The sequence below is a fragment of the Stenella coeruleoalba genome, assembly GCF_951394435.1.
Source record: "Stenella coeruleoalba genome assembly, chromosome: 4".
Taxonomy (NCBI): Eukaryota; Metazoa; Chordata; class Mammalia; order Artiodactyla; family Delphinidae; genus Stenella; species Stenella coeruleoalba.
Window position 1 is genome coordinate 130126612 of NC_137149.1, and position 16348 is coordinate 130142959.

Below are 16348 nucleotides of genomic sequence, written 5' to 3' on the forward strand. Positions count from 1 at the left end.
CTTTAGGACCCTGACTTTCTGCTTTCTGGTTCTAAACATAGCCTAGCGTTTCTGAGCACCGGGAGGGGACGCCCTGGGTTCCTTCTATTTCCTAGTCCCGGTGGATTCAGGCGAGACCCTCGCAAACTCACCCATTACCCACCAGACAGGAGAGCTGCGAGGCAGGCAGGCTGCAGGATGCAGAGCTCGGGGCTTCTGCCCGTGCGGCCTCCGATCTCAGAATCAGGCAGGGCCTTGGTCATATGACAGAGCGGCTCTGCAGGCCCCCAGGATTTGCAGACAGCTGTCAAGGCTTAGCAGTGACCAAATAAATAAGAAAAGCTATCGTTGAGTTTACAGAGCAGCACTATTGGTTCTTTAAATAACAAACCCAAACAGAAGTAAATGAGGGGCCGGGGCGTGCGTGGAGGTGGTAGGGGAGGGAGGGCAGCATCTGTAAAGTGTTTTTCGGGCACAGGAATCCTGGTCTAGCCTGGCACACCAGCTGCGCACGGAGAGGTCGGGACTGCGGGTCGAGGCTGTGCATGCCATTTCCAACCACACTGGGCAGTCAAAGTGGACAGAGTAAAGGAGTCAGCCCGTTCACAGAGGTGTGAGCAGACTACACGTGACAAATGGTCTCCAAAGCCCTGCGTTTGCACATGCGTGCGGACACACACACACACACACACACACACACACACACACGCACGCGCGCGCACAGTGGTTAGTGTTGCGCTGTTCAGCCGGGAGGCCGTGGGGGGAGGTCCTGGCAGCCACATGCACCGACACTCCTGCAACAGGACGCATCCTCAGGCCACCGACAGGAAGGGGAAGAAGAAGAAGTTGAAGGCGAACTTCACGGCGCCGTGCACAGTGCTGCGCCAGTCCCGCTCGACCTTCACCTGCCGCCTGGCTGGTGAGAGCTGCGCCATGCAGTTGAGGCAGCTGATGGCCTTGAGCTCGAAGACGGGCCACTTGCTGCCCAGGCGGCCCTCGAGGACGGTGCTGAACTCGATGACGCTGCCCTGGCGCAGGTGGAGCAGCACGTCCTTGAACTCGCTGCTGGCCCGCAGCACGATGTCCTTGGTGATGTCGTCCTCCTCGGGGCCGCGGGTGCCGTTGGCGCCACTGTAGGGCATGCCCACGGTGATCTCGAACTTGTGCCGGTCGAACTTCTTGATGTGGCAGGGGTGCTTGGCCAGGAGCTTGAGGCGGCAGAGCTCCTCCTCGGCCGTGGAGACGTTGCCCGAGCTGCAGGACGGGTAGGCCTCACCGTAGAGGCAGCGCACCCAGTCGCCGATGAAGAGCGGGAGCATGTTGATGGCCGACTCGGCGCTGTTGTCGATCTCCGTCACGCGGACATACTTGAAGCGGCCGGTCCACGTGACCCTGTGGCCCTCCAGGTGGCTGCAGAGGATCTGGGTGCGGGCCATGTTGGTCTCCTTCCAGGCCCTCGGCCCGCACAGGAAGCCGTACTGCTGCCAGGTCAGCGTGGAGTTGTAGACCTTCATGCCCTCCGAGCGGTACACGTAGAACCAGCAGAAGAGCACGATGGCCGTGAGCCACACCAGGATCAGCTTGACAATGGAGCTCCGTGTCAGGGACTTGACCATCTCCACCACGGAGAAGTTGGCCCTGGTCCACCAACGGACCAGCAGGGGGATGCTGCAGACCACCATGGTGACCACAACCTTGGTGAGCTCCAGGGACAAGAACCAGTGGGCCAACCGCACCGCAGCCATCAGCGCCAGGCCAGCCACCAGGATGGGGAGAGCGAAGAGGAAGAGGAAGTAGCCGATGGACGCACGCACCAGCCCCAGGCCGGTGGACTCAAGCAGGATGACCACGGAGAGCTCGCACCACATGAAGCAGACCAGGTAGGGGACCAGGTAGCAGTAGGCGCCCTTGAAGTTTCTCAGCTGGGCCATGCAGAAGAAGAGGTACAGCAGGTACACATAGAGCAGGCAGGGGATGCTGACGTTCAGGACGACGAAGTGGCCGACGGGCACCGTGAAGAAGGTCTGGCCCAGGAGCTTCAGGTAGCGCCAGTCGACGGGCACAGTGGGCAGAAGGGAGAGCAGGCCGGCCGCCACCTCGGTCACCAGGGCCCTCCTGGTGTAGGGCTCGGCCGAGGTGCTCAGGCTCATGTAGCTAGTGACCGTGAAGAAGACGGACACGACGGCCAGCTCCGAGCAGGGGATGCAGTCCTTGCTGGCGATGGGGAAGGAGAAGATGACGAAGAAGACAGACAGCAGGAAGTGGACGTAGGGCTCCAGGTGGTTCCAGCCGAAGTTCCCCTCGGCCTGCTCCACGTCCAGGTTGGGCTCGAATCGCAGGAGCAGGCTGGTGAGGGCACGGAAGCTCTCCCAGGCCTTGCTGTCCTGGAAAACCTTGAGGGTGCAGATGACCATGGAGATGAAGGACAGGTAGAAGACGACCAGGGGCACGAAGAAGGCGAAGAAGTCGATGGTGAGGTTGCTGACGATGAAGAAGAAGACCAGGGCGTTGATGTGGTGGGTAGGCACAAGGGTGGACAGCCAGTGCAGGCCCGCCCGGGACGCCACATCAATCAGGTACTCTTTCAGCTCCATGATGACGTGCAGCGGGTATCTGACCACCTGGGAGGAGGGGTGCAGACAAAGGAGGGGCACTGGAACGGGGCCAGGGTGGGAGCCCCACTCTCTGCTGTGTCGCTGCTCTCTGTCACTCACCCGCACTGCCCCCAGCTCTGGGCAAAGCGAACTCACCCGTCATTTCAACCACGGCCAGGCCCTTGGTCCGCATGGTCCCTCCACCTGTAACACCCTCTGCAGGTGGTGATGCTCCACGTGGTCTCACAAACCTTCCCCCGATCCCGCCCAATCCTGCAGGGCCTGGCCCCTCCCTCCCGCCCACCCCTGACTCCCAACCCTCCACCAGGGTCTCCAGACTTATGAGGGCTGGTCTTCGCTGCGAGACCTGGGGCGCCTGGCAGAGCCCACCTGGCCCCCTCTTCCCTCCCCACGGGCCTCACACTTGCAAAGATGACAGAGCACCGGGCTGCTTGCATCTCAGCCACCCCTGTGGAGGGGACGTCACCGAGCCTCAGCGGCTCACCCATCCACCAAGGGGGAGAGGAACCACTGCTTTACCGGCCTACGCTGGGCTCTGACCGGCCCAGGAGCGGAGCAGGGACTCCGGGAAGGAGAGTTCGGCAGCCATGTGAATGGAAAGGGTTCAGCTGCGATGGGGCGGATGCGACATCTTCACTGCGACAGGAGGCCCGACGCCAGCCACCTGCACCCCCCACCCCTGCACACCGACTGCTAGAACAGTCGCACAACCCTCACAGCCACGTTCAAGGGCAGCACCGCTCCCTGCCTTGGGTCCCACTCCCCCGGGCTGTGCTCACTGCAAAGAGCATCAGAAACCCTCGGCCTTTTCCGCAACAGAAGACGAATGAGGGGCTGTGAGGGCAGCGAGGGCGATTCTGCCACCCAGGGTGGCCCCCATACCTGCCTGGTTCTCTGTACAGAATCCCGGAGGCCTCCAGCCCCACCACGGTTCCGGGGAGACGCGAGGGAAGCCGAAGGGGGTGAATAAAGAAAGTAGCTGTGGGCAGTGCCGGTGCTCACTCGGTCCTCCTCAAGGAGGACCGCACCAGTGTGCTGGGTCCTCGCGGAGGTCACCCATGCCTGGGGGCAGCAAAGCCCAGCTGTGCCCAGAGCCCGTCCGAGGGGCTACATGACAGAAGCCCTGTCAGCGCCCGGGTGAGGTGGGCAGCACAGCCTCCACCCACACCCTGGGGACAGACTCGCTCTGCCCCACCCACCAGAGGGCCGAGGAGGGGCAGGGATCCTGGGTGACAGGAGGGACAATACTGGGGTGCGGCCGTCATCTGCCCAAGAGCCGCGGCTGGCAGGCAACTCAGGATGACCAGGACGCCCGGGAGCAGCCAGGAGAGTGAGTCCTCCAGAGGAGAGTGACCCGGGCTCACAGCGGAAACAGGAGTGTGTAAGACTGTGTCTACAGACACACACGCGCACGCACGCGGAGCTGCATTCCTCCCGACGTGTTTGTGACGGTCCACTTACTCTCTGTTTTAGAATGGGCAAGAAAATGAACAAACCAGCAAACCAACTACGGGCCCCCCCAGCTCACTGGGGCCAGCTTCCCAGAAGCAGACACAGCACCCGCCCCACCTGGAGGTGGCACTAGGGGACGTCGGACGCCATAATCCTTGGTGTGGATTTCTGACACTTGCCAGACAGCAAACCCGTGTCTCCAAAAATAACCTGCTCCGGCTTCCTCTGGGAGGGGCCCCTTCGGCCCAAAGCCACACCCACCAGCTGAAACGCAACAGCACGCAACAGCGATGGAAAGAGCAATGGAAAGAACCCGTGAGTGCGTCAGCGGCGGCCTCTCGGCTCATCCCTGTGGACGGGGCGTTTCCAACCAGACAGATGAGAGGCCCCCCAGGGCGGCTGTTCCCACAGCCGTTCTCTCTCTGCACAACCAGCACTGGACAGCTTTGGGGGAGCTAGCCTGGAGGTACCCAAGCAGCTGGGACCTTAAAACTAATCTGAAATCCTATCCTAATGCTCAAAACCATTCACACTATTTTTTTTTTTTTTTTTTTTTTGCCCATGAGGCCACACAATCACATGGTTGAGAGGACCTTTAAAAGACACAGAGCTTCTAGAACCTGATGTCCAATGGTGCCAGCCTCTGCCCGCACGGCGAGGCACCTGGGCCACCATGACCAGTTCTCTCCTTTTAAGGTCCCAATTCTGTCCCTTGTAGCTTCTACCCAAGCCCTACTTCTTGGGGCCCCACCACATTGTGAGACTAGAGACCTTTTCTGTAGAGAAAGCCCAAACAAATTAAAATGAACTTTTCTTTGAGCAGGAGAGAAATTTTTAAAAATAAGTAGGGGGACTTCCCTGGTGGTCCAGTGGTTAGGACTCTGCGCTTCCGCTGTTAGGGGCACAGGTTCGATCCCTGGTCGGGGAACTAAGATCCTGCATGTCGCACAGCGCGGCCAAAAAAAAAAAAAAAAAATGAGTAGGGAGTCAGTTCACGAAAGGACAGGACAGGGCAACCTGGCCAGGGCTGTGGTCACCAGTCGCTCGGCTAATGTGAGAAACCAAGCAAACAGCCTTTTACGACAGGGGAAGCCGACCAAGGAACCCACCGCTCACTCAGCAGGTCAACTAGACTCTGCTCGGACCTGAGTGAATGTTCATGTGCTAGATTCTCAATCATTTAATACAAAAACATTATGCCTTTAAAATATTCCTGAATTCATCTTTACGAAGGTTTCATCTGTCACCAAAGGCTTGAGAAGAGGCAGCTCGGAGCCTGGAACATCCCTGGGGGTCACGTCAGCTCGCAGAGAGGCATCTGTCACTTCCCACTGGGGTGCTGAGGGCTCCCCGGGCACGCGTCCTTTCTGTCCTCCAGGGGGCTAATAAAGGCTGGGACAGCTTTTAGTTCCAGGAGACACCGCTATGATTCATTCTCTCTTTTTCCAAAGGCTTTTAATGAGACAAAGTGTAAAAGAATCAAAGTGCTCTGACAACTTCAAAAACTGAAAAAAAAAAAAAAAAAAAAGGAATACTTCAAATCTCTTTTTCCCAAAAAGGACTTTCAGATATCTTACAGCACTGAGCCTGTTACCCGTAAGGAGGGTAACATAACTTGCTGTCCAAACCAGGATGCTTTTGAAAGCAGGTATTATTAGTAATTATGCCAGAACAATGCAAACTACGGTGTCCAGGCCAGGACCACCTGGCCCATGGGTCTTCTCCCACTACCCTTTCACCTTTGACCCTCACTGGCATTTGGGGAGCACCTCCTCTTTGCGAAGAACCACAGCAAATGCTCCACCTTCCCTCGCTCGCTTTAATAAGAAAACTAATGTCATTTGTGAACACGCTTAGCCCAGGCCTGCTTCCGAGTGGGCCTTCAATAAAAGCCATGGCCTCCCTGGTTGGCTTCCTGGGCCATCCTGACCCCACATCTCAGAACCTTCACCCAAGACACCCTACCTGCCCTCAGGGACTCTCACTCAGCTTGCTGGTCCTGAGCGTGGCCTTCACACCCACCTCTCTGGGCTGCAGCATCTCTGTGGAACTTGCTTCCAAGTTGGCCTCTCTACCCACCGAGGGCAGCTTTCTGAGCCTCCACCTCCAGGCCCCAGCACGGTGCTTACACTGCGCTGCGTCTGGGAGGGTGACACGTCAGCACACGTCCTGTCACCAGCCCTGACCCTGCTCGCACACACACAGCCCACTCTCCCACGCTGACGGCAGCTCACACACGTTCCCAGGCAGCTGGGGATGCACAGAACCCGACGGATTCTTGTGTGACTAACGCCAGGACCTCTGTGACGCTTGGTCTGCTCAGAGGCCCTTGTGCTGGCCGGGGCCCTCCTGGCCAGTCGTGGTGATGGACCTGTCTGGGGCCAGATAGCCAGACTTCTGTAAATCCTGGTGTTCTCAGCAATGTGAGATACAGACACAACTAATTCAAGCCCGTGAGCTGAACTGGGGGAAATCTGGTGAAGGGCGGCGTGGCCACACTGTACATCTGCACCCTTAGTCACAACCACGTGACCAGGAAAACAAAAGCTGTGACACCAGGGCCACACGAGCAGCCACTCCTGGCTGTCGGCACGCTTAGCCTCCCTCACTCCCTGACGCCACTGCTGCTCGCTGGCCAACGGTGTAAGCGCACGCTCCCCGCTTCAGGTCAGCCCTCGGTCACCTCCCTGCCACTCTCTCCACACCACACCTGGCTTGCTCCCCGAGCCCCTGCAGATCCAGATAAACAGGCACCACTGCAGGGGCCTCCTGGCCGCCTGAACACAGCACTTTGCTTTAGGGAAAAGGCATCTTCGAGGAACTGACCTCCACTCTGTGCCATAAACGGATAATTTTTCAAAATGACAAAGTCTAAGTGAAAGGTGACCTCCAGGGCACGGCATCCTGTCCCCCGATGGCGTTTGGCAGGGAAAGATGAGAAGGTGCCTCAGCTTGTCCATCACCCACTGAACCTGCCCGCCCCCGACAGTGCCCTTGGTTTCAGAGCCTGAGCACACGTGAAAGGCCTCCCTTCACAAGGACGCGTCCTTACGCAGTTACGGTGACGTCCCTGCAGGACGAGCCTCCGCAGGGACAAGCTACACAGTCCCTGAGGCCCCTGTGTTGGGCGAGGCCCCCCACCTACAGCTCCCCGGGGAGCGCTGGGGGGGCGCAGGGCGGCGCAGCCCGGGCCGAGAGCCCTCCACGGGTGCCTCCAGCCACGCTTACCTTCAGGCGCAGGGGCAGGTCCTCGGGGCTCTTGCCTGCCAGCTCGTCATCGTCGTCGTCCTGCAGGAACAGGTCGGCGGGGATGACGCCCTTGGCGTACTTCTTGGTGATCTCCACGAAGTCGTCCAGCGCTATGTAGCTCTTGGCTAAAGCACAGACGAGAACACATGGGGTCTGCGAGACTGCAAGCACTGTCACCCCGCGTGGCCAGGTGAGCAGGGGCACGCTGGCTGGGCCAGGCAAACCCCTCCCTGGGCCCGGACGATGGGAGGAGAGACGCAGACAGGCCTGCTGATGGCCTCCTCGCCTTGGTGATGTGCTGTCCCTCACCCGAAGCGGCCCCCTCCCTAGCTCTTCAAGCCTAGGGGCTGCCTGAGCCCAGCTCCAACGCTGACTCCTCAGCCACCGTCACCGCCAGGGCCCCTGTGACCCTTGCCCTCCGTTGGCCCTGGCTGCTCACAGCACTGACGCCCTGCAGCTCAGCCCCCTCCTAACCCCGCCAGTCAACGCGTATCCTCTGAGGACCTACTGTGTGCCGGGCCTACTGTGTGCCTGGCACACCTTCACTACCTCCACCCGCCATGTTCTGCCCTCTATCCCCCACCTCCCCACAGCCCATGCTGGGTGCCCCCAGGCCTCTGCCTGTGATGTCTGCTTGGCCTGGAGCACCCCCCGGTGCCCTCCGAGGGCTAGCTGCCTCCTCACCCTCACTGGCTCGGGCACCCGGTGTGCTCGCAGCCCCCGGCAGCTCTTTGTCCTGCAGGGACTGTCATGCTGCCCTCGCTGTCCCTCCAGAGTGCATGCTCCCAGTGGGCAGGGTCCAGATCCCAGAGCCCAGAACACTGACACCCAATCAACAGCCCCAGAGGGACTGAAAATCCATCACGCCTCCAAGACCCTGGAGGCCAGGCCTGGACTGGCAGGAGGGAGCAGACACGGCGCTCGGGGCGGTGGGAGAGACAGCACGGCAAGGGGTGTCGCAAGCGCAGGACCGGCGGCCGTACTCACATTCGCTGCTGACCAAGCGCTCTAGCACCCGCCTCTGCTTCTGCAGCGACTTGGGGACGGGGCCAGGCTGCACCCCTCCATCTGTAGGGGACAGAGCGGATTGAGAATCGGGGCAGGTTGACCGCCCCATTCCCTGCAGCCCCCCGGGAACCTGCCAGTGTGCCCCGGGGACTGCAGGGCCTGGTGCCTCCACGCAGCCCCGGAGGGCAGTGCAAGGGCCACCCCTCAGGACTGTCACCTCTCAGCTTCCGCCCCAAGGGTGACTCAGGCCCCACAGGGCACAGCCCATCCCCTGTACAGGCGCGGCCTTGGCACTGGACACACCATACCCTCCGGTCAGCCTAGCCTGTCCCCATACACCTTTGCTGCTAGCGTCGTCACTTGGCGTGATGCTCCCCTGGAGGAGAAAGCGCCGCCCCTACCGCCACACCCCCAACCTGGCAGGCATTCACCCAGCTCTCCCGCGCCAGGCTCCGAGGTGCACCTCTGCAGGGACGGGGCGGGCAGGAGTTGGACCAGAGCGCAGACAGTGACAACAGGAGAGGAGGGGCACTGTGACTGAGGGAGGCCACGGGAGCCCCGAGTGGAAGTGGCCAGTGGGGGCGGGGGCAGCACGTGCAGGTGGCGCTGAGGCCTCACAGGGTCTCCGGGCTCCACATGGGGCAAGCACGCCTCTTGGGGGTGCTGCCACCCGGCCACCTCTGCTCGTCCCAGAGGGGCAGGTCAGACAGGAGTCCTGCCCTGAGATCCCCAGAGAAGGGGCAGAGGTGCCCACCCAGCAGTCCTCTCTGACGGGTTGGCAGGTAGCTCCAGCCCCCAGCATCTACCCCTCGGGGCCGGAGAAGGCTGGGCGAAGCCCTGGGCAGAGAGTCATTTTCTGAACAGCGGGAGGCAGGGGCTCCTCGAGGTAATGAAGTCACAAGAGTCAGGTGCCCCCCGCGCCACCAACCCAGGGAAATGGAGAGGCCACACCCAGTCAGGGACACCCATTCTCCTGCCCCATCCGTCCTTCTGGCTGCTGCCCGTGCCCTTTGCGGAAAGTCAAGTTAGAAGGAGATAGGGAGGGCTGCAGAGGCTGGCAATGAGGTCCGCCCTGGACAGACTCTTGGGGGTTCGGGGACCTAGGTCCCTGCCCACACCTCTCACCCTCCCCGCACTCCCTGTCCCTCAGGAAGAGCAGGACACCATTGGAACGACAAGGCCTGTGGCTCTGCCTGTGGGCAGGAGGGGAGGAAACCCCAAGGCGCAGAGCGAATCTAGGTAGAACCAGGGGAAGGGCCTGCTGGGCGCCCAGACCTCGGACTGAGCCAGGGCTCAGGGCACAGCTCAGGGCGGGGACCCCAGGAACAGGAGGATGCCCAGGAAGGACGCTCCCCGGCTTTACAGGACACCTGTGAGGTCCCCACAAGAAGGTCCCTGGAGCCCCCGCTTCGGCTCCCATGCGGAAGCACCCAGGACTCCAACACAAAGGCCCAGGAGGCCGCACGGCAAGGCCGCGTACCGTGCTCGTTGACCTGGCCCACGTTCTCCAGCAGCTCCGACACGGCCACCTGCTTCTTCTTCTTGGGGTTGAGCTTCCAGTACATGACGAGGGCCGCCTTGCGCACGGCCCGCTCCAGGTCGGTCTCGGAGGAAAGGTGCCTCACCTCCTGCTCATTCTCGGAGGTGATGCCTGAAAGAGGGGAGGCATCAGAGCCCTCGCCTCACCTGCCCAGAAGCTGTCAGCGACGCCCTGGTCCTGGCCAGCCCGCTTGAGGGGGTTGGGAAGGGATTCCTGCAAGCGGTTTTGCAGGCACCTTTGTCACCAGGGCTGAAACGAACATCTGACCAAAAGGACGTCTGGCCAAAGTCCCGGCCGGTGGGCGGCTCGGCCTGGCCTTTCAGCAGACACTCACCAAGTGCCCATGGTGGCCTGGTGCTGGGCAAGGACTCCCCATCTTCCTGGCTTGCTCCCCCCTCCCCATTTCACCCTCATAAGGACCCTCTGGTGGGATGCTGCTGTCCCCGCCTTACAGATGGAGAAACCAAGGCACACAGGGGCGGCCTGGATTGCCAAGGCCACCGAGTCAGGGAGGCAGAGCCGGTCTCAGACCCTGGTCAGTCTCACTGCAGTGAGTGGCCTGGGTGCAAGAGCGGGGCATCCCTGCATCCACAGCGCCCGCCCCTCCTAGGGCGCCAGGAGCAACTGTGTCCCTGCACAGACGGCCCTTTCCCAGGTAGGCAAGACTCACCCATGGAGAGACCGGGAGCAGGTTTCATGGGCTGGTCAGCAGCTGCCTTTCCCCCTGCTCCCCAACCACCTGGACGTCAGCAAGGCCCTTCCAGAGGGCAGCGAGACTAGGGATGGAGGATTGGGCTTTTTCTCCTTTGAAACGTCTCCGAAACTTTCAACCAGAGCCCACGTTTATGATCGGTAAGCACTCAACTGCGAGAACGTGGAGGCTGTGGGTCACACGAGGCCTGGCCCCCTCCCTCACACGCCCTCTGGTCCTCGGGCCTGCCTTGGCTCCCTCAAGGCGTCTGGGAACCACTGGCTCCAGTGAGCTGTGCGGGCCACACTGACTCGATCGGCCAGTGCAAGGCCGTCCTGTCTGCCCTGGAACAGGGAAGCTGGCTTGGTGAGAAATTTCGGCTAGCAAAATATGACCACTCCAAGTTGTCAAAGGCATCAGCCTAAGGTCCAGAGAGAGTAGATTCTATATAATAAATGTTACTTTAAAACATTACAATGCAAAACCAGAAGAAAACAAATACCAAACTACAGAGCACTTCTCTCTGGGTTTCAACGTGATGGGTAATTTCTATCTTTATGTTTTCTATATAGTTCAAGTTTTCTTTGATAACAATAAACACTTCTACAATCTGAGGGAAAAAAGGCCCCTTTCTGACACCCACTTTCATCTTTCTTCTGCGGTTTGAACCTTCAGGAAACACTCTTCCCTGACACCGGGAACGAGCCATTTCCCTTGGGCAGGATAACCTAGCAAGTGTCCACACGTGGCCAGGCTACACATCACTGCCCCTCCCAACACCCAGACCCGTCCTGGCGGTGAGTGCTAGCCTGAGCGGGTCTTCACTGGCCCATGGTCCCCAGCTTCTCGGCTCAGACTGGATGGAAAGTCAGTTCAGAAAGTGCCGCTCTGACCTCAGGCCCCCGTCGTGTTCTCCAACTTGGCTCCAGGATCTACTCCTCAATTTGGATTAGAACCCAGAGGGTTTCTCCTTGTAGACACCACCACAAGTTAAAGAGGATGGAAATGGCTTCACTCCCTAAGTATCACACGTTATACTCCAAAAATGTCTAAATGGCAAAGCCACTGGCATAACAGAAACCACACTCATTGCTCAATGGCACTGCCAGCAGCAAGTTTTCCTGCTGCTACTTTAGTTGTTAATTTAGCAAAGCAGCACGGCATGCCTCACGCATCCCCCCCCAGGCCTCTTGACCCACCTTTTCTGTCCGCCAGGCACCGGCGGAGAAGCTTGACGGCCTCGCGCCGGCCCTGCTTGGCGGCGAGGGTCAGCCAGTCGACGGCAGTGCAGTTGTTGACCTCTTCATCCCCGTCGCCGGCAAGCTGCAGGTAGCGTTTCCCCACCTGCAAGCAGGACCCCGTCACTCCACGTGCTGCAGCGGCCTCCACGCACAGCGCCCGGGCTCCCACGTCCTGCCCTGAGCTGCTCCCCGCAGCTGGGCAACCTCGGCCTCCCTCTCCCTCTCCGCCCGGTGCTCCCTGCCAAGGGGGGTGTCAGGACCCCTCCCCCACTGATGCGATGAGAGAGGGGGTGGGGCATGAGGACAGGCAGGAAGCAGAGGTGGTATCAGAGGAGGTGATGCCCAAGATCAGGTGGGAGCTGGACAGAGGAGGTGAACACGTATGTGCTCCCCAGAGGGCGGAGGGAAGAAACACCATGAACACAGAAACGCAACAAACGGGGGCCTGGACACGGCGGGCACAGTCAGGCCGCTCCCAGCTCCCAGCTTGCAGGCACCAGCTTCTCCCAGACCCACTACGCTGCAGGCCGCGGCCTGAGTCTCCCGCGGACAGCAGTGCTCACCTCCGTCTGTGCCTTGGGGTCCCCGGCCTTGGCCTTCTCCAGGACCTCTTCAAAAGGGGTGTCCACATCTCCCTTCGCAGGCCCTTTAACACGGGAAAACAAGCAGATGGACTGTCACCAAGGTGGTCCTTGTCACTTATCTGAGGAGGGGAGGGGACGGCAGGAACAGACGTCAGCCCCAGGTCAAGAGCGTGACAGCAGATGCAGAGAGAAGGCGCCAGGAAGCTGCTTTCCTGGGAGCAAGGACCACAAAGCTGCCCGGCGGCGGTTCCAGTGGCTGCTCAGAGCTCGTGGTGGGAGACAAGGGACAGAGGGGGGCACCGGTAACCACCGTCGCCCCCTCAGCTCACTGCAGCCAGAGCGGCTGAGCTCAGGCTTGAACGGAGTTCTAGAAAGATCCGAGGGCTCAAGTTCAAAAGCCCCTGAGCTGGAGAACCTGCACCCCAATGCCCAGCGCCCCAATAAACAAACCAAATTCATGTTTTCCAAGACTGTCGTCTATACACACGACTGATTTTTGGAGGTCATAATCACGGTACATACATTTTGGTATATATATATATATATATATATATATATATATATGTGTATATATATATATATAAAGTAGTGAATCACAACCAATTTCCCATGTTGCTCTGCAGTGAAATGCACCATTTCAGTGGCTCAGAAATCCCATCAGGGTTCTGGGCCTCTCCTCTCCATCGGACCTTTAGGTTATTCCCATACTCCCTAATTTTATAAAACAGTGCCAACAAACCATTCTGTAGGTGTATTTTTTATTGGGGGGGGTCATTCTCCCAGCACAGGTTCTTCAGGTGAATTACTAGGTCCAAGGGTCCAAACATCATACAGCTCGTGCTATATTTTCTTTGTAAAAAGCTATCCTAAGTTACAAAAGCATCACGTAACTTCATCGATTTCACTACAGCCTCTCCTGCAGTGGGCAGCATAACAAAAACTTTTTTTAAAAAGATCACTTTTTACCAGTCCCTTTCTTTGATTTAAGCAACCAATACCCGGGCCTATGCCCGACACCACACCTCGCCTCGGCCATTGCCACAGCCCACCTTAGCAGGTGCCTAATTGGGATTAACAGACTCTTGCTCTCCAGACATTTCTGGAAACAGAAGGCAGAATTCAGGGAAACACGAACAGTCCCCAGGAACACCCACCGGATGACCAGCTTTCCCTACCCCTTCATCCAGGCCTTTCCCAGAACCAGGTCCGCCAGGCTCAGAGCCAGCCCCTGTGTGCAGGGTGCCCAAATCTACGGCACCCAGGAGCCCAGGGGGAGACGGCAGGGCAGGGGCCTAAAGCGACGCAGCCTAGGAGGTTCAAAGGCAGAGGTCACACCTAGTTTGGAGAGGACACGGGGGCCGGGTGGGGGTGTCTGGGGACGGCTCAAAAGGAGGATTCTTAACGAGACCCACAGGTCAGGCACCTGTACTGAGACCCTCTTGGTGGACAGCTTGCAAACATGATGATACCTCTCCCTGAGGAGTTCAGCCTGGGTTCCCTTGACCAGGTCCCAGGGACCTAACCCAGAGATGGCTTCAGGGCCCAGGACGTCCATCCCACCCCGTGGCCCCAGACCTTGGTGCTTCCTGAGTCATCAAGGTCAGTTCTCCCTTCGGCTGCCGTCACCCCCTTCAGCAAGGGCGGGAATGAACTTTCTGGCCAAGGGCTCAGACTAAAGAGAACAAATGGGAAGGGTGGGCTCGCAGGGAAGGAGGGTGTGTGTGTAGAGAAATCTGACCTGCCTGTGAATCTACCCTTAGCGTCAAAGTGCCTCATGACCAAGGGAGAGTCATTTTCAATCCCATCGTCAATATCCATCCAGTAGGACGGTTTATGAAGAACGAGACGCTTCGTATTAAGTGCCTGGTCCAGAGTTGGCGTTCCCAGTGTGCGTTCCTTTCGCCTCCCCACGTCCCACCTCTCGGCTGACCCCAGGGCCTTCCTGGCTCACTGAGGCCACACTTCCCAGCCCAACACCAGGCACCTCTTGGAGTTCACAGCTCTTTTCTTTACTCACTAAATTCACAAGTCCAAGGTCCTTTTTATTAAATCAGAATATGGAAGATTCAGGCACAGATCTGTTGGCTAAAAAGGTTATTCTGTCCGTGATTAATTTTTCGCAGACATTGTCCACAGCCTGACATTTCAAGAAGTCTCCTCGATATACAGAATCTCTTTGAAACAGGCACCTCACCTCCCTCATTACCCTCCTTTCCATTTGGCACCGGCAGAAGTAGGTCTACAACTACTCAAATGTTGGGCTCGTGCTGCGAACCGATCAGGGGGTTCTGGCTTGTTCCAGCCAAGGAGGAACCCTCACATAAAGACCACCGCCAGACGCTGGCTGCGTCAGCGTGGATACCGAGGGCCACTGAACACACGAGTTCTCTGCGGGCTTGACTCTCATTCCTGACCTCTTCCTAACCCTAACCTGATGGCCCCTTTGGGGACCCACCCTCCCCCACTCTCACAGGATGGCTGCAGCAAGCCTACTGGCCCATCCGTCTCCCTGACCACAGCAGCAGGTTCAGGGAGGGACACAGACCCAAGTCAGGACAGTGGGGTCTGTGCTGGCTGCTGGGCAATGTCTCTTCCTTCTGCTGGATCTCAGCTGACAGACACCAGCTTGGAGGCCGAGGGCTGCCCTGGGGGAAGCCCACCTGAGAGTGAGGGCACGCAGGAAAGCAGAGCTGGGGGCAGATTCCCAATCATGTCATCTGAGTCCCTGGATACTCTACACTGTGCAGACATATGGAAGAAACAAATCCCCTGCACCCTGTTGTTTTGGGTTTTTTTAATAAATTTATTTTATTTATTGATTTATTTTGGCTGCTTTTGTTCTTTGTTGCCGTGCGCGTCTTTCTCTAGTTGTGGCGAGCGGGGGATACTCTTTGTTGCGGTGCACGGGCTTCTCACTGAAGTGGCTTCTCTTGTTGCAGAGCACAGGCTCTAGGCACTCGGGCTTCAGTAGTTGTGGCGCACGGGCTTAGTTGCTCCGCGGCATGTGGGAGCTTCCCGGACCAGGGCTCGAACCCGTGTCCCCTGCATTGGCAGGCGGATTCTTAACCACTGCGCCACCAGGGAAGCCCCACACCCTGTTTTTCTTTTTTTTTTTTTTTGCTTATGTTAATTTACATCGGGTTTCAACATCACCAGCAACTGAGAGTGTCCCGACTCTAGCTCATTTTTGAAAGTCTTTCTATCAATCACAAAATGGCAATGGCAGAGCTGCATGGCCCTGGGTAGTCTCCTCACCTCTGTGAGGATCCACAGAGGACCAGCACACCCCCTCCTTTATACTATTTATCTCCTGCGGATCCCACGCATTTGAGAGACTTGTATCCACCACACCGCATTAGTAACTGATGCTCATTTTGTCATGAAATGGGAGGAGAGTCCCCAGGATGCTGTCCCCTCCCCCCAGCACAGCCCATCTCCATTTTCCTACGTCTCTCACGGTCCCACCAGCCTTTACGGAGATGATCTGTGTCCCGCAGGTCTGACCCATCTCCATCCCCCAGTGTCAGACACAGCTCAGCAAAAGCTGAACAGACGGGAGGGGTGGACAGGGGACCGACAAGGGAATGGTCTCAAGCTTTCATCTCTGTCTCCCCAAATCCTTGCACAGGGCCTGGAACACAGCACACTCTTGGCCTGGAGACTGAACTGCCAAGCTCACCTCCCTGATCTGAGCAGGTTCTGAGTAGAAACAGACAAAGGTGAGTGGCGAGCAAGTCATGCTCCCACTCGTCACCCACCCCAGGGCCGTGGGCTGGGGAGCCTCAGGCGTCCCTTCCCAGAAGTCCCGAGGGCTCTGCCAGCTCCCCAGAGACGGCTGAGAGCAAGAGAGAAGCTGGCTTCCATTCTCCACAACTGCTGAGATCTAGATTTGCTGGAGCACATTGTTTAAATGGTTGAACGCACGCCAAAGGCTCTTAAGAGAAGAGCACAATCTGAAACACACAGGAACTATGATGCCATACTCCTGT

The 16348-nt window shown here is 58.5% G+C and overlaps 1 protein-coding gene across 1 annotated transcript in view; it reads right to left on the reverse strand.

The window, feature by feature from the left end:
* The window catches only part of WFS1 (wolframin ER transmembrane glycoprotein), a 28333-nt gene continuing 11985 nt past the window's right edge, over positions 1-16348 (reverse strand). The window contains exons 3-8 of the mRNA XM_079921141.1: positions 12339-12421; positions 11734-11878; positions 9784-9954; positions 8283-8363; positions 7275-7420; positions 1-2600 (exon numbers count right to left, since the gene is read on the reverse strand). Coding sequence (XP_079777267.1) covers positions 792-2600; positions 7275-7420; positions 8283-8363; positions 9784-9954; positions 11734-11878; positions 12339-12421 — 2435 coding nt within the window. The 3' untranslated portion in view covers positions 1-791. The remainder of the gene's footprint in view (positions 2601-7274; positions 7421-8282; positions 8364-9783; positions 9955-11733; positions 11879-12338; positions 12422-16348) is intronic.